Below are 19,134 nucleotides of genomic sequence, written 5' to 3' on the forward strand. Positions count from 1 at the left end.
CAGGATTGTTTTACTTTTCTTAACAATGCTGTCTATCCAGTCTTGGATAAAGGACTCCCTAAGACTACAGTACAGTCTCTGTGCAGCTCACATAAACGATACAAAGGAACTTCCAGGAAAGTAATCGGTAGAAACCATTGCAATCTCAAAATGCTGTTCAAGACATTAAGTCTCAACACCATAGTAAGGAATTCTTCGATATTTTACAGATTGGTGAACTGAAGCAACAGAACTCATATACGAGTCCAACCTCCCCCCCCCCCCCCGTCCCCTGCTCTAACCAGTAGACCACACTTCCACAAAAGCTTTCAGCATAGTTGGCTGTGGACATCTTTCAGCATCCTCAGAGCCACTTCATCTTATGAAAACAAACAATACTGATTCTCAGCAGACTAGGTTCCTAACTGAAACCGGTCATGGAGAGAAGGGAGTTGGCAAAATTCTGTCTTCATTTTGGAAGAAAGAGTTTTACCCCGGGACTTGATTTGTTCATCCTCTTTTTCTAGAAATATCTGGATAGTGGCCACCATTTTCCTCCCTCTTGTCTCAAATGCATTTCCTACTACTCTGGCTAGCATTTATCATGGTCAAATATTAAGAGTTTCCTTCATTCAGGGGAGATGCTGAAGCTGATGGAAGAGGATGAGTATCTTGAATGCTTTCTGGCTTGTGTCCTCTACCTTATTGGGCTCTTCGACTTTTCTTTTGTGGAGAAGATTTCATCCTTGCTGGGGGATTGCTTCCTTTTCCTAAATAGTGCCCTTTTTGGGGCTTAGCCTGAGGGGAGGGCTTCAGGCCTACATGCTCTCACTGAAAGACCCCAGATCCTCCACTTGGGAGGAAGGCAAGGCAAAAAGAATGCCAGACTCCTTGCTGTGAGATTCGATTATCCAACTGAGAATACAAGTAGGGATGCTGGAACTTTTCTTCTTTGTGGTGGATTGGGCTGAGAGGCAATTAGATGAATATTTGGACTTAACTTGTAAGAAATCCCTAATCAACAAAGATGGATCTATCTGCCAGGTCCCAAGTGCTGAAGACTGACCTCAGGTGTCTCAGAAGAAGTCTCCAACTCTGTGAGGCCTCAATAAGCCATCCAAACTCCATCACCTTTCTCACAACGAAGCAAAGGTCCACAGGCTGCAATCATGGCAGAACTCCCCTTTCTGTGGCATCCAGACAATCTGCATACTCCATTTTAAATGATTCTGCCATGCTGCAGAAGATGATCAGCATGGAGATCATTCCAGAGTATAAGGGGGTGGGGGAGGAAGAGGATGTGTCCTTCTGCATCAGGAAAAGGGGTGGGGAATACTGCTCACCTCTTCTCCAAAATTTGGCTTCAAAAATCCAGGATAACCAACAGGGTAACACAGGATTCTCTGCCGCCAGACTGAGAAAATCTGGCTCTCTCTGGGTATGTCAGAGCCGCCTTCAATATTTTCAGGAAGAAATGCACAGCACAAACATTTTGGAGTGGCAGACAGGTCCCTAATTCATAAAAGGGTATTTGTGATATATGGTGCTACATATAATTATTTTACACAATAGCCAATGAATAAAAACTACATCCAGGAAAGCATGAAGTTCACATAATACTGATTAAGATTTATGTCTACATTTGGAGCTGGGGGTGTGATTCCAAATTCAAGCAGATATGCTCATGCTAACTCTCATCAAGCTAGCACGCTAAAAATAGCATCAGTCATGACAGCATGGTCAGCAGCAAGCAGCAGCACAAGCTATCTGCCCAGAATACAGACCCAGCTAGATACTCTGGGTACATACTCAGGTTGGTAGCTTGTGCCGCTGCTCACCGTGCTACGGCTCTGACAGATACAGCTATTTCCTACAATATTCTGGACAAATCTTATTGAATGAAGTTAAAGTATCTTAGGAATTCGTTATATTAAAAATGCAAATGGTTATGTATTATTGTGGGACTGTATGTAACATCTCTAGGAAGCAGATATGACAAATGTCTCCTGGGAAGTGTTATGAGCTTCAAAGGGCTATTTTAAAACAACAGGCCAGATAAGTAGTATATTTTGAGGGAAAACAAAATTAAATGGATTTCCTAGGAAAATACCCTGGGGAGGGAATGCAAATTCCCCACCTCTGGACCAAACCTTTGAAAGCTTCGCCTTGTGGAGAAACCCATTGTCCGGAGATCACCTATTCCTGGTCTCTAAGGAACAAAGACCTAAACTGAATAAAGGAGAAAAACAAAAATCACAGATTTATGGGTATGCTAGTTCTGAGCCAAGGTAGTTATGAACTTGTAACCACTCGAAAACCCCTTGATGATGTCAGTATTGCAGATCTGAATGGAATGAAGTCCTTGATGTCGTCTTCAGGACTTGCAAAATGACACGTTTCAGAGTAGCAGCCGTGTTAGTCTGTATTCGCAAAAAGAAAAGGAGTACTTGTGGCACCTTAGAGACTAAGGAATTTATTTGAGCATAAGCTTTCGTGAGCTACAGCTCACTTCGTCGCATGAAGTGAGCTGTAGCTCACGAAAGCTTATGCTCAAATAAATTGGTTAGTCTCTAAGGTGCCACAAGTACTCCTTTTCTGTCTGCAGGACTGTTTACCTACCAGAGCCCTTATTGGAGTCAGGGTAATCTCTAGTCATCTTATTTGCATGTGTGTAATTCTTTTTATTCTTTTCTCCATAATTCTTTTACTTTAAGAATAAATGTGATTGTTTTAGAATTATGTGGTCACTCAGCACTGTTTATAGGCTCTGAGGAAGAAAGGCAAACAGGCCTGCTGAGGCAGTCTGCTTTGCTGGAGAATTCACAGTGTAGACAGTGAACTGGGCAGCATGGAAATCCTCAGATAGGAGAGAGAGGGAGAGAGAGATGTATGTATGGTGATGGTGGGGGAGCTGGAAGCCTCAGAGCACACCACAGAGGGATAACAGAGGTGCATTTGCCCAGAACGGTGAAAACTGCAGCTATATGACTATTTTTAGCATGTTAGCCTGATGTCTACTGGAACTGGGACTCACACTCCCCTCTCCAACTGTAGACATAGCCTAAGGGCTTGTCGACAGAGCTCCTCGATTTGGACTATGGAGGTGTGAACTATAGCACACACTAGTGCACTCCACTGTATGGACACTGCTGTTGCAAACTACAAGGTACCTAGTTCGCATTAACATGGTCCTCTTTAAGCAGGACTATTTAATTGCAAACTAAGTACCTTTTAGTTCATGCCCTTAGCATCCACTTAGGGGAGTTACAGTGAGGCAACCCAATGCGCACTGCAATTTGTACACCCTATAGTCCAAATTGTGGGACTGTGTAAACACAGCCTAAGATTCAAGTGCTACCATTTATTCTGCTAAAATAAATCTGGTACAGTACCTGTATATGAGGAACAACAGTGACATCCGGTGGATATTAAAAAAAAATCCCACACACCTGTGATAAGCATAATTGTTTGAGAAAGAATTGTAAGTTAAACATTTGAGGAAAGCATAACAATTATCTCTAAAATGTACTATCCAGAACCAAATATATTTTAGCATTTTCTGTCCATGACAATAATTTAAAAAAAAAATTAAACAGTTGTTTTTTTTTAACTTATGTCTACTGGATTCTGAAATAATTTCTGGTAAACACATCCCCTTTCAGGGTACATACCCATTTGAATGTGCATGTAGCTACTCAAATATATGTACACAGATTAGAACATATTCCAATGACTTTTTGATAATTAATGTCATTTTTATATAAATAACAGCTGACTTGTGGCTTTATTTGCAAATAAAAAGCACCATGTTCAGTTCACTATGATTCATGGGGTCACAAAAACACAAGTATTTGGATAGCTGTTGGATATTAGCAAAAATGTTTGTGTCCATGACACATTCAGGAATTTTAGTATTAATTATTATTCATCCAAAAAATGTTTTACTGGAAATGAGCTTTTTGCTATTTCCTGTTTCAAGTGCTTCCATCATTCAACCAGGCAGCTGAAAAAATGCCGTGTGTGTGTGTGTGTGTGTGTTTGTTTTAGTGGATAAATCACACAACAGTACAATTGCAACCGTCACCAAACTGTTCACAAACCACAATCTGAAAGTTATTCATCCAGTACTTACAAATAGTGAATTTATTTGCTTACAAGAAAGATTATCAGTTTGTGAATATATCACACACCTAAAAAGGGTCTAAATTTGTGTCATAATTAAAAATAGTTAAACCAACTCTAATGTTTAAGTATTACAGAAGGAGGCGGCATCCTGAAAGAGAATTAATCTCCATACCTACTGGTACCTCATTAGTCTCCAGCATCAGCCCGAAGAAGGCAGACTGACTAAAAAAGGGAAATATAGTCTCTTACTAAAATTACACCTGAAGGAGAACCAGACATCTCAGAGAATTGGTTAGGGAATGCAGTGCCTTAGTGCTGGTTCATATTCAGCAGAGCTCAATAGTGAGCTCAGTAGTTACTACTGGAAGAGTTTGTATGCCTAAGTGAAACAACTTGATGGTCTCAATCTTGTTCTCTAGAAGGAGTGGACAGGTCTCAACATAGTACTTCATAGAGGTTTAAAAATTCCCATATTTGAACAAGGGACTAGTATCTTAAGAAAAGTGACAACTAAAAGATTGATATTTCAGCAACAACTACTGTCATTTGGATTGAAGCGGTCCAATTACATGACAAAATATGTATTGTATCAATAACTGAGACAGACTGGACCATGAACCATTGCAGTGTCACTTCTTCAGGTTTATAGTTCATTTTGTTTTCCTTAATGCTTTTTACTAACTAACTTTCTTCTCTATTTTAAACACCAGTCTTACTGATAAAGAGAGAAAATACTTCTATTATTTGTATAATAGCTTTAGACAATAGTATCCCTAGCCTTCTCCCAATAGCACATTTAGTCAATGTACAGTCCTGACCCAGTTTTAACTCTGACCTTATTCTCTGAGCTAGAAGCAACTGATACACTCAGGGTAAAAAAGTTATAAATATCTTTGAAATGCTACAAAGGAGAAAACTTTTTCAAAAATATTTGTGGCTGTCTTTATAAACCATAAAAGAGCAGTAAAGGGTAAAAACAATTTTAGCTTTGTAGTTCATCTTTAAAATACTGCTGTTAAACATAACACAGTATAAACAACAAGGAGTCCTTGTGGCACCTTAGAGGCTAACAAATTTATTTGGGCATAAGCTTCTGTGGGCTAGAACCCACTTCATCGGATGCATGGAATGAAAATACAGGAGCAGGTATAAATACATGAAAGGTTGGGGGGTTGCTTTACCAAGTGTGAGGTCAGTCTAATGAGTTAAATCAATTAACAGCAGGATACCAAGGGAGGAAAAATAAAACTTGTGAAGTGGTAAGAGTGTGGCCCATTACAGACAGTAGACAAGAAGGTGAGAGTAACAGTAGGGAGAAATTAGTACTGGGGAAAATTAAGTTTAGGTTTTGTAATAACCCAACCACTCCCAGTCTCTATTCAGGCCTAATCTGATGGTATCCAGTTGGCAAATTAATTCCAGGTCTGCAGCTTCACGTTGGAGTCTGTTTTTGAAGTTTTTTTTGTTGAAGAATTATGTGTGTCCATTTATTCTTTTGCGTAGCGACTGTCCGGTTTGGCCAATGTACATGGCAGAGGGGCATTGCTGGCACATGATGGCATATATCACATTGGTAGACGTGCAGGTGAACGAGTCCTTGATGGTGTGGCTGATGTGGTTAGATCCTATGATGGTGTCCCTTGAATAGATGTGGACAGAGTTAGCACTGGGGTTTGTAGCAGGGTTTGGTTCCTGGGTTGGTGTTTTTCTTGTGTGGTGTACAGTTGCTAGTGAGTATTTGCTTCAGGTTGGGGGGCTGTCTGTAAGCAAGGACTGGCCCATCTCCCAAGGTCTGTGAGAGTGAGGGATCATCCTTCAGGATAGGTTGTAGATCCTTGATGATGCGCTGGAGAGGTTTTAGGTGCTGTAGGTGACGGCTAGTGGCATTCTGTTACTTTCTTTATTGAGCCTGTCCTGGAGTAGGTGACTTCTCGGTACCCTTCTGGCTCTGTCAGTCTGTTTCTTCACTTCACCAGGTGCATACTGCAGTTTTAAGAACGGTTGATAGAAATTCTGTAGGTGTTTGTCTCTGTCTGAGGGATTGCAGCAAATGCAGTTGTATCTTCGAGCTTAGCCGTAGACCATGGATCATGTGATGTGGTCTGGATGAAAGCTGGGGGCATGTAGGTAAATATAGCAGTCAGTAGGTTTCCGATATAGGGTGGTGTTTATGTGACCATCACTTATTAGCACTGTAGTGCCTAGGAAGTGGACCTCTTGTGTGGACTGGTCCAGGCTGAGGTTGATGGTAGGGTGGAAATCATTGAAATCTTGGTGAAATTCCTCGAGGGCCTCCTTTCCATGGGTCCAGATGATGAAGATGTCATCAGTGTAGTGCAAGTAGAGCAGGAGTGTGAGGGGACAAGAGCTGAGGAAGAATTGTTCTAAGTCAGGCATAAAAATGTTGGCATACTGAGGGGCCATGCGGATACATCTTTATCATCTGGACCCATGGAAAGGAGGCCCTCAAGGAATTCCACCCTACCATCAACCTCAAGCTGGACCAGTCCACACAAGAGGTCCACTTCCTATGCCCTACAGTGTGCGGGGCATGTGCACAGGCAGCCTATACAGCGTGTGGCTCCTCTGAGACGGGAAAGACCCCTGACAGTATGGTGAGAGGGTATGCTTCCTGAAGGGCAAAGAAAAAGGGCTTGAAATCAGCAATACCAAAAGCCGGAAGGGAGCTGCTTTTGTTCTCTCTTCCAATACTAAACACACATTGTATTGTTACTGAGTTTGTGACTGTGTCATCATTCCAGGACTCTGCCTGCTTATGCTAACCCACAAGGAGTCCAAAAGGCCACGTAACGATACACTCTAAGCTGCACAGTTGGGTATCATTTTACATAAACACACATTGTTCACGGATGACACTAAGCTCAGGGGAGAGATAGATATGCTGGAGGGTAGGGAGAAGGATCCAGAGTGACCTAGACAAATTAGAGGATTGAGCAAAAGGAATCTCATGAGGTTCAACAAGGACAAGTGCAGAGTCCTGCACTTAGGATGGAAGAATCCCATGCACCGCTACAGGCTGGGTACTGACTGGCTAAGCAGCAGTTCTGCAGAAAAGGACCTGGGGATTACAGTGGATGAGAAGCTGGATATGAGTCAGCAGTGTGCCCTTGTTGCCAAGAAGGCTAACGGCATATTGGGCTGCATTAGTAGGAGCATTGCCAGCAGATTGAGGGAAGTGATTATTTCCCTCTATTTGGCACTTGTGAGGCCACATCTGGAATATTGCGTCCAGTTTTGGGGCCCCCACTACAGAAAGGATGTGGACAAATTGGAGAGAGTCCAGCGGAGAGCAACGAAAATGATCAAGGGGCTGGGGCACATGATTTACAAGGAGAGGCTGAGGGAACTGGGTTTGTTTAGTCTGCAGAAGAGAAGAGTGAGGGGGATTTGATAGCAGCTTTCAACTACCTGAAAAGGGGTTCCAAAGAGGATGGAGCTCAGCTGTTCTTCGTAGTGGCAGATGACAGAACAAGGAGCAATGGTCTCAAGTTGCAGTGGAGGAGGTCTAGGTTGGATATTAACACTATTTCACTATGCGGGTTGAGAAGCACTGGAATGGGTTACCTAGGGAGGTGGTGGACTCTCCATCCTTAGAGGTTTTTAAGGCCCGGCTTGACAAAGCCTTGGCTGGGATGATTTAGTTGGTGTTGGTCCTGCTTTGAGCAGGGGGTTGGACTAGATGACCTCCTAAGGTCTCTTCCAACCCTAATCTTCTATGCTTGGGCCAGACTTTCTGGAGCAACGAGAAATCAGCACAAAACACAGTGATGGCAAAGCAATACTGACCATTCTTTTAGTTACAAATTGAATCCAGGTGATTTCATATCTGCTGATGGGGGGTAACTGAGTTGTTTGAAATTATAATAGTTTTATGACTTGATTTATAATAGATTTCTCCATTATAGCTCTCTGAAAAAAAAAATCAAGATCTAATATGCGAAGGTATTGTCCTACTTTTTATACTGAAAATGGTATTTAGACTGTGAGTAAAATAACTTTTAAGTTGATGTCTTTGGCAAAATCTTTACTGTGTTACATATTTTTAACATGTCTAATACTTGATATGCCTTACTTTACTTTTTTATTGCAGAGTTTTTAAACTATGTATACACTGAAATCAGGAAGTGAGACCACTACAACAACATAACATTACACTGGTTATCTGAAACACACAAAACTTGGTATCGGTCACATTACACATAAATGTAAAGGTAGAAACATTTATACTTTATATGGCAACACATAATATCAACAGGGCAAATATAGTTGTTGAAGCAGAAGTATGAATGTCTTGATTTTTGTGGGCTTAAAATCTTAAACTTAGTTGTTTTTATGTAGGCTTCTTTTGTATTTAAATATGTAGATGGGGGGCGTTTAAATAATATAGGTCAATTTCTCTGGAGTTTAAATCAAAACCTCACCAAGCTAATTGACTGTATTGCGGTAGGATGTTGACAAGTCTACTTCAGTAGAACAAGATGTAATTTAGAGGGATAGACTCCCACTGTCCACACAAAAGTATGAAATAGGACAGCTCTTCTGTCCTTTGTATGAGATATTCATTGACAATGCCCTCTCAAAAAATTTCAGCTGGTTGTGTTGGCATGGCACAGCTACCATTTGCACTGGAATACTGGCCCAGCTCTTTTGCTGGAGGTAAACAGGAGCAAGTCAAGAAAGTAAAAGGGGGAAAACTGTCCAAAAAAAGTAAGAAAGAACTAAAAGCCATTTATCATAAGTGTTAAGAATCTATGTCCTAGAGACCCCTGCTTCAGATTCAGACCAAGTAATTTGGGAACAGTGAAAGAGCATGCCTTATGACTATGCACCAGAAAAAAACATGGGGAAACAGAAGAATGAGTTTTAATAGCTTCCTAGCCTTCCTACATATTTAAAAAAAAAATAAAAACCACACACACAGTGATACCACCTTCTTTATGCCATGAACAAGGCAATCTTACCTAGACCTATGCGAGGAAGGTGTTCAAACAGTGTCCAGCTGTGGTCATCTATGTAATGATTCTTCAGTATTAACAGCTGGCATACATCTCTGGCTGTTGCATCACCTGGCACTTCCAAAGCTCTGCTAGTGTCATCCTCACTGTATACTTTAATTACCTGCAAAAAACAAGGAGTATAAAAAGGGAAAGCTAAAGTGCCCATACATTTAAAATTGCAAAGCATTGGTTAAATCAGCCCAGACAACTTATTAATCTCCACACCTTATGACTAAAAGTGTAACATGAAATCCAACAAAAGCAGAACACTTCCTTGTCCCCTTCTAGTAGCTGGATCTCCACATTAATATGAGACAAGGATGGTGCTGCAGATAACTAATGGTACAATTCAAGGACCCTGAGAATGTAGCTATCCAGAAAGGTTAGTGAAACCAGGTCTGAATTTGTTGGAAGAAATTAGACAAAGAGAGGTGAGCTAATTTGAGATGTACACAATTCTGTAGGGAATAGAAAGGATGGATGCCACAAGACTGTTTGAATTTTGACAAGCAAGAACCTAAAAAAGGGATTGACACACAAGGGAATGGAAGTAGAATTAAAAACATGCACCTGAACAAAAGTGATACATGTGAAAGATTCCCAGGGTCTATGAGCAACTAGAGAGTAATTCAAAATATTGTAGGAGGGGACATAGCACAAGTGAACAGATTTATTTGCTCATCTTCTATCCTTACAACTTCCAAGTTTCTTCCTATTGTATTATATTCTTTATATAAAATTTGTAATTTTCTGGTGATCTTCAGCAATGAGGAGTTGTTGACTTGAAAATTTCAGTAAAGATCCATGCTTCTGAAAAATAGGGAAATGTGTATTATTTAAATACCATATAGCTTTTTGGAAGAAGAGAAGGTTTGAGTTGAAATTGCTCATCCTTGCACCCAGACAAAAGATGAATCCCAAATCCAAACTACAGCCAAATTAGATGGAATTGATGAAACTTGCTATTGCCTTACTCTCTGAAGTGCTGTGCACCTACTGGTCCAATTAAAAAAACATGGAAGAGTTTCAGGTATTCAGGAAACATTTCTGAATTTCTTGATTTGCATGCAGTTATAACGGAACCTTGAAACTAAATTAATACAGCACTATATTTTGCATTTGCCTTTATTTTTACTTTTCCATTTTTAAAGAGATAACAAAAATAAGCAATGAAAAATATAGAAGACACCTGGCAACAGCCTGGCCTCTCATTAACTTCATTGTGGTATTAGAACCTCAACATTATCCCTGAATTATCGTAAGTGTTTCGAGTTTAATTATAAAACTGATAGACTGGTCAACATATGAAGGAGGTGTAGGAGAAATATGCATATAAAAAACTGTCTTTTAGATCTTCTGAAGTCCAGTAAAATGGCAAAATCTGAAACTGAGCTCTTTATTTTTATTAGCTTGAGTTTTGTTTGTTCTGGGCAGAGTATTTTAATCCAAAAGCTATTTTAAAATCATTGAAAGGTAGAGAACAAACTGTAGGTCATTTCATTAAGATCTCCCACCAGTACAGAGTTTCTTCCCTTGTGTATATATTTTCTAGTAGCTTGAGACAACTCTGAACTAGACAAATTGCTGTTTCACTACGTGTCTCACTTCCCTGGGAACTCCATGACACAGAGATCTCAACATTATAAAGTTGTTCTTGATATTCCACTTAAAAAAAGTCTTTTATTACATTTTCTCCCAGTGTAGCTAGATACCCTTTTATCATACTAGTGTGCATAACTTATCTGGTTCTCTGAGCTTTACACACCAAGTTATCATGTCTTTGTACTACCTTATGTTGTAATTTAAATGAGCTACATGTATTTGGCTCCTTTTAAAGCTTTCCTTCATGAGGCAATCCTGCATCCCTTAAACATTTGCTTCACCCTTCTCTGAATCTCATCTCACTTAACCAGTGAAGGGCTTATTGCTGAGCATCTGATCCGTGCATCAGCAGCAGTGCACTGAAGGCCAACTCCACTCTGGAACTCCATTCCTCCACTTGAGTATTAGCTAGACAGCCAGCAGGAAATCCCACCCACTCATGCAGCCCGTGCCACAAGAAAAGACAACATTGCTGCAGTAGTAGCAACATGTGCCTAGGCTAAGAGACAGCAAATCCAAATGGAGCCTTCCAGGGGACATAGGCCAGGAGAGCAGCCTGAATGCAAGGTCACTGTGAGCCTGCATGGCAGGTAAGAATTGCCATTTAACAATACAATGGGAAAGAGGCACCTTAACAGAAGGGAATAATGCCTGAGGGGTAGTTGAGATTGTTAGTGATGGAGTTAGTTCCTTAAAACCGACTTGGATTTGTGTCAGACTCATTCACTTTTTTTTCCAGTGACATACAGCTTCTGTCTCTGTAGTTGTTGGGACTGGATCTATGCATTGGAATGATTCCTGTCTCTGCAAAGGTCATAGGAGGTTGGAACAACGTAGCAAAGAAGCCCCTACCAGTCCTAGAGAAAAAAGATACTATACTCAACTATTCAAGATACACTGGTATTATTCATCATATATATTAATATAGCACTCAGAAGCTCCAGCTAAATTTGGTGCCGCATTGCAGTGGGCCCTATCCTAAAGAGCTTACTGTCTAAGCAGATAAGACAAACTGTGCAAGAGAAATAGAACGACTTGCCCACGGTAACGCATGTTGGTTGCAGAGCTAGATGCGACTCCCATTCCAGCAGCTTGTCTCCTGGAAGATGATACTGCCAGTTCGTATGTTGCAAATAGAGATTCTTTTAGATATACATCAAGTCAGGTGTCATGTAATGTCACTTTATAGCAAGAATATGCACAAGAGTGTATGCTGAGGCCTTTGTTAGCCATTTTAAAAGAAAAACTTGTGTAAGAGTTGCAGTGCAGATGACTATTCTCTGTATTACTGCTGAAGATATAGAAATTGGCTTTTTAAAATACTGAAGACTGCAACACACATCCTGATAATGATCTGACTGAGGCCATTTGACTTGGGGACAGGGAAGCCTTGGAGGTGGCCTTGGACCACAGCATTATAGCTGAAGCAAAACAAAACAAAAAAATTTAAAGTAGAGTTTATATTCTAAGTCTCCTCACTTTCTTAGTATAGGTGAATACATCCTGCCTAAGTCTAAGACAGCCAATTACCCACTACTCTCAGCTATGACATGTGATACCTTGTAAAACATAGCTACACTGTGCCATTTAGTTCTGTTCCTTGCAAAAGATCCAAACTCTGCTGGGAGACAACTGACGGCTTGTAGCATCTTTCTGAACTTTTGTTACAGTTTGATGAAGTAAGTGTGACAGGGTAAGTCTCATCAAGTAAGAGTGACCTTTTGTTTTCCTTTTAATTAAGAAAATAAAACTGTACCATATGTATACTCTGGGTACATGCATTTGAGACAAGTCCAGAGCAGATTTCTTAGGAATGTATTTGTTTCAAAAGGTCTCCAAGAATAGAGCCACCTGAAAGAGGATGTATGGAGATGCTTCCTTTCCTTAAAATGCAGAGCTATACGTTTCTTTCTTGCCAGAAGCAGGGAGAAGGGAAATGCTCTCTAGGAGTAAAATGAGGATAAAGTCATGGCCACGAATGTGACCACACTGACCTCCCCTGACCTACAACCTATGAGGCACCTGACTAAGTGAATGTCTGTCTCTATTTTTGCTATACCTTTCCTGAACAGAGCCAGCCATCTTCACTCTCTATCCATTTCCTGTCTCCTGACACCTACCAAGATTGGAAACAGAAAGATAAGGAAAACAAAGTCTGCTTCCTTTACTTATTTTAAGCACCTGGCAGGTATAAAGCAATAAGTCAGTACAGTAGGACATTTTAAAAGTGGGCCCCAGACCCTGATACTTATATGTCTACATGCATTAGAAGACTCACAGCATGGTTGCAGCTGGCCCAGGTCAGTTGACTCGGGCTTGAGGGCCTCAGGCTGTGGGGCTAATAATCAGTGTAAACATTTGGGCTGGAGCCCAGGCTCTGAAACTCCGTGAGGGTAGAGGTCTCATAGCTCATGTGCCAGCCTGAGCCCAAACATCTACACTGTACATTTTAGCTCCACAGCCCAAGCCCTGCAAGCCTGAGTCAATTGACCTAGGCTTTGAGACTTGGTACCGCAGGTTTTTTATTTCAGCGTAGACAGAGATAGGGTGGAAGAGATTCTACTTCAGCTCAGAGAAGTGTTTGTGCATAAAGGGAAGGCACCACCTTTAGTGCAACAGGCATTAAGTGGCTACATTGCTTGAAGGGTGGGATGGGGGAATTGAGCAATTTGTCATTTTTATTTATTTATTTATCACTACATTTTGAATATTGAAATAGACTCATGAAAGCATTTGTGCCAAAAAATAAACCCAGCAGTGTCACAGTGTACATTTTATTTGGATTATGTTTGTTTCTTTAGTCATCTTATTCAGATTGTCAAATCATGGTTGACTTATATTTAAGGTGGAAATGAATACTGTGTGAATTGTTTTGAAATATCATTAACATAGGAGAGCAGTAACTGCTTGAAATGAAGAGGGAGCAGCAGAGGGAAAGGAAGCATAAAAGGTAACCAGAGCAGGGGATTTTTTTGTGCCCTGCTTCTCCCAATCTGTCATGCTGAGAAGTCTCCTAGCAGACCAAGGGCAGCAATTGTGAACTTCATGGATTTGTTGGAGGAGTCTTGCAAATCCTACAGAATCAGGTTTGAAAACTAATTCCTATTGGTATTCTATTCAGACTGCATTATTTGCATTACAATACAGTAGGAGGGCCTCAGTATGCAGACACTATACAAACATACAGAAAGATACACTCTCAATCCTAAAGAGTTTAAAATCTAATTCATTTAATGCATGGTCTAGACAATGCAATAAGATGTAAACTACCATACAAGTAAAGAGCCAACTACAGCTAACAGACAAAACTATTGAGCTTGAGTGCCAAAACCCAGGCATTGAAATCCATATTTAGGCACTTAAATCAAAATAACCAGATTTTCAAAAGATGCGGAGCATCTTTGAACCATAGATGATCAACACCTCTGAAAACCAGTCCACATTTATATAGATTTAGGTGCCTAACTTTAGGTCATCACTACCACAATTTTTTTTTGCCGTATGAATAAAACTTTGCACATTTTGTACTTCATTACAGTTTGTCACGTATGTTAACTAGATAATTATTGTATGTCAGAAACAGGTTTTAAAAGTCCTTCATACCTCCCGAGATCCTGATTAGTATCATGCATGATCATCAATAACCCGCTATCTTATAGTTAACTAAACGGCTGCTTGCCTGGAGCACTTGTTCTCTAGCTCCCAACCTTCTCCTCTTCTAGTCTGAAAGGTTTGCTTATTGAGGCTGGCAGAGTAGGGTAATGGGAGTTGTAGCATACTGCACTACAATGGAGGCATGCCGAAACATTTTACAACTCCCAACAATATTCCCCATCACTATCCAGATAATTCCACTAGAAATGGGAAAATTTTGCAAAACAGTTAAGGGCACCCATATATTTCTAAAAGGCTAGTGTTAGTCTATTGGCCAGACAGGATTCCACCTACCCATCATGTAGAGTCTCCATCACAAGGTAGGTTTCCTGGGTGTGGTGGAATGCCAATCCAGGGAGTTTAAGGACCTTCCTAGTATTCTTCTTTTAAATTTTTCATCCTCTAGCATTTACCCACAAAGAGCAGATGTATAGAGAGAAAGACTCTCATAACTCTCAGAAACTACATTATGCAGTCATGTCAAAGAGAAGGAAAATGTCATCAGGACAGATTTCTCACACTATTCTAAGCTAATTAGGTATTATTAATTATTTGTATTACCATAGCACCAATATGCCCTCCTTTACCCTAATATCTGAGTACATCACAAGCATGTATGAATTTGTGCTCATCACACTCATGTATGATAGGGAATTATTATTGCCATGTTGCAGATGGGGAAAACTGAAGTATCAAGACACTAAGTGACTTGTGCAAAGTCATACAGCAAGTCTGTGCCAGAGCAGGGATGGTCTCCTGAGTCCTAGGCTATTGCCTGGACCATCCATCCTTTTGCTTTTGAATATCCAGTGGAAAGGAAATTGCTCTGTTTCAGCCAAGGGTAAGAACATTTCCACATAGCTCCAACACCAACAGGTTCCAGAATCAAACAAACAATCAAGGAAAAAAACACGGGCATATATGGAAGAATTCAGAAACAAGCACAATTACAGCTACCTCAAGTATGCTGTTCATACCTTGAAGTGACTTAGTCCAGATGAAAAGCACACAAAAGAATGCATAAATTTTCAATTGTTTTGAAAGACTCAGTGTTTCTGTGTAAAATATAATGGTTTAAAATGTTTTAACATTAAGCTGATCACCTCTAAATGTGAATGAGGAACTGCATACAATGATGTTGGCAGAGGGAAGGAAATAGGACTAAAGACGTTGTGGGTAGGAAAACAGAAGAAGAAATAACATAAGACCACATACACAGGACAGGGTCCTACATACATCTTGTACTTGGCAATCCAAGTACTGGCTGTAGCCTTATGCAAATACTAGTGGTAAATATGTTATGTTAGATAGTTTTAAGCATAGAGATGGAGGGGAAGTAACTGGTTCCCTATTGCAGTTAAAAGGGTAGAGTCAAATAAAATGCTCTCATATTATTATAGTAACTTCAGATGTACGCAGTAAACAGGAAATAGCAAAAATACATCAGTACAATAGTCTGTAGAGGCAAAAGAGGCAGCAAAGAAGGGTTGTCTTTAGGGGTAAACAAAGAAGATCTGGGTTCTCTTTCTGGGTCTATCACATACTTCCTGCATGTCCTTGAGCAAGTCAATCTCCAGGCCTCCACTTCATCTTCGTATACTGGGGTGGGGAGTAATAACATTTCTATATGGCAGGGTAACAGGTTGAACTCATTAAGATTTGTGAAGTGATTCGACTTCATGTGATTAGTGCTTTATATATTTAACATATCATCATACTATCTGCTTAGCCTAAAGGATTTACAAACAATAAAAAAAACTTTACAGATGAGATTTGCTGTAAGATCTTATGCAAGCAATTCACAAATAAATGACATTTCACTATCTACCAACAGATAAACTGACGTTAGGAAAGTCACCTGACCTCCTTGTAATTATGATTCCCCATCAGTAAGACAGGTACACTGCTTATCTTCCTAACAGTGATTATAAAGCACTTGAAATCTTTAGATGAAAGATGCTGTATAAGTATCATCATTATCGAAGATATGGGGGGCAGGGAAAGATGGGTAGAGAGGGAGAGAAAAGCTTACACTGCACTCACATTAACTAAACTAGTAATACATTAAGAAGCACCCACATACAGGTACACTTACAAAAAAAAGTCACCTATGAAAATGAGGGAAAGAAAGGACTTCCAAAATCAAGCTAACACAACTTTACTTCTCATTTTTGTTTGCTGTGGTCAGTGAAGTTAAGGGCAGGAGATCATCAGCCATACATTTGAATTCCTTGTTCTCGTTTGTGTCAAGTGTCACCAATACAGTATTTAAATGATGCTTTGTAATTAACTGTCCAACATATTCTTTGCTTGTCAGAGAACAATAGAATTTGGTGTTCTTACATAAAGTAAATCTGTTACAGACACATTCAGGGTTGGATTAAAAGAATTTGGGAGCCCTAGGGGAATCAGGGGACCCCCACCTTTCCTGCCTCAAGGAGGTAGGAGGCTTGGGGAGGGAGCTGTTGGCAAGCAAGACTGCTCTACACTCATCCTGCAGCAGCTCCTGCTATTCAATAAGAGGAGCAGATTATATTCTTTCTGGGCAGCAATTTTATACAGGAAATCTAGGCTGAACTAGAACATACAGGCTTCAAGGTAAAAATGCCAATATTAATATCAGTTTATCTTCCGGGAGCTCGTTAAAGAAAGAACATAGATGGGAATTTCAGCTTTAAATGTAAAAGTTGATAACTTGTCTGCTCATCGTAGCATTATTCTCAGATAGTAGCCTACATTGTCCAGGCAGATTTTCCCCTTGACCTGGCACAAATATATGCCACATCTCTCATGGATTATTATTTGTACTGTGGTCAAGCCTAAATGACTCTTTGTTTTTTCTCAAGTATCTAGCTCAAAGGAAGACAGAAATATCTCTGGGGCAGCGTCTATTTAACTTGAAACAAGACAAAAAAAAAGTGTGGGAGGGGAATTAAGATACTGTCTTGTGGTTACAGAAGGAATTCCATGCCTAAAGGACAACAAGTGTGACAACGTCTGCGGCAGTAAACAAATAGATATTCAAGGTTGGGGGATGGGGATGATAAACGTGACAAATGTGGATACATAGCAAATGGCAGAGTTGTGGAAGGCCTTGAAAGCAAGGATAAAAAGTTTGAATTTTATGTAGTGAAGAAAGAAGAAGGGCATTATCAGATGAACAAACAAAAAAGATGGTCTAGTATACAATGGAGGGGGGCAAGGCGGGTGTCAGGGAAGCCAGCTAGGAGGTGGTTAACATTGTCAACACTTGAGATGACAGCCAGAATAAGAGTTTTACTAATATGGAAACAAAAAGATTGGATTTCAGGGATTTTATAGAGGAAGCAGGAAATTTTGGACACAGCATGGCTGTGCACAGCAAGGGAAAAGAAGAACTCAAAGACGACACCCAAGTTACAGGCTTAAATGACAAAAGGATATTAGTGTTGTTAGAGGTGACAAAATGGGGTGGGGTGGAAGATGCCAGTCTAGAAGAACAGGTAAGGAGTTCAGTTTTGACCATAATATGTTTAAGTCTGCACTATGGAGACTCTACAGGCATAGGCCTGTAGTGTAGATGCCACTTACACCCATCAGAAGCGGTTTTTCTGTTGGTGTAGGACCACCACCTACTTAAACAAAGTTACGATATCAATGGAAGCCCTAAGCACATAGCTGTGTCTACCCTGGGGTTAGTTGTCATAGTTACATCAGTCAGACGTAGCTGATCTCACAGGAAAGGGGAGGAGGACTTACTAGGGTTGCCAACTTGGTAATATTTTAAAAACGGACACTCCAGTAGGAGTGCCAGAACATCTCCTGCCCCACCTCTTCCCCAGAGTCCTCCCCACCATCCACTCCTCTTCCCCGCCCCCATCCCACTCCCAAAAGTGGGAGTGCTTTTCCCCTCCCACTCCCCCGTCCAGGTCAAGAGGAACTCACCTGGCAGAGCCAGGCCTGGGAGCTGCAGCCACTGGACGCAGATAAGAGGTGGCCCCAGCTGAGTAGGACTGGTGCAGGTGATGACCTGGCACCTCCCCGCCTTCCCCACCCACAATAACCAGACATTGGTTGTCTGGTCAGTAGATCTGACCAGACACTGTCAGGTCCCCTTTTCAACTAGTAAGTCCAGTCAAAAACTGTGCACTTGGCCACCCTAGGACTCACTTTAAAAGATGCTAAAAGAAATGGCCAGAAAGGTAGGAGGGACAAACATGAAAGCCAAAGAAAGGCAAGATTTCAAGGACAGTATGATCAATAATGTCAAGAACAGCGCAAAGGTCAAAGAAGGCAAGAATAGAGTAGAGGCCCTGAGAACTGGTCTTTAGAGACTCAGCAAGAGCAGTTTCAATGAAGAGGAGAAGGCGGATGCCAGATCAGAGGGAATTCAGAATGGAGTTGGAGGACAGGATTTCAGGGCAATGGTTATAGAAGGCACAGAGTGTGCTTACAGGTGATAGAAAAAAGGGAAATGGGTTGATATTTGGACAGGCACGTGGGGGAGACCAGAGCATGCTTGTGTGAAGAGAGAGAGGCAAAGAAGGTCTGGAGGCCTATAAGTAGAAAAAAGCAAGAGACACATTAGGGTCAGTCCTGGAGAAAGAAAATAATTGGGGAGAAAAAAGGGGAAGACCAGTCTAAACCTGATGAATGATTCAGTACATTGTGTTGAATTCTTCCTGGGCAAGTTAGTGTGTGTAGATTTTATACAAAGCTCAAATACCTCAATAACTAACTATATATTTATATAGATCAGAATAATCTCAAAGCTGCA

General features: G+C 40.7%; 1 protein-coding gene across 5 annotated transcripts in view; it reads right to left on the minus strand.

The window, feature by feature from the left end:
• Positions 1-19,134, minus strand: part of GRB14 (growth factor receptor bound protein 14) — a 102,647-nt gene that overhangs the window by 39,860 nt on the left and 43,653 nt on the right. For all 5 annotated transcript variants that reach the window (XR_012154278.2, XM_073305651.2, XM_073305649.2 and 2 more), the window contains exon 3: positions 9,087-9,243. Coding sequence is in view for 4 of the 5 variants with exons in the window: in XM_073305651.2 (XP_073161752.2) it covers positions 9,087-9,243 (157 nt within the window). In the remaining variant the exon portion in view is untranslated. The remainder of the gene's footprint in view (positions 1-9,086; positions 9,244-19,134) is intronic.

Source organism: Lepidochelys kempii, chromosome 11, assembly GCF_965140285.1.
Source record: "Lepidochelys kempii isolate rLepKem1 chromosome 11, rLepKem1.hap1, whole genome shotgun sequence".
Classification (NCBI taxonomy): Eukaryota; Metazoa; Chordata; order Testudines; family Cheloniidae; genus Lepidochelys; species Lepidochelys kempii.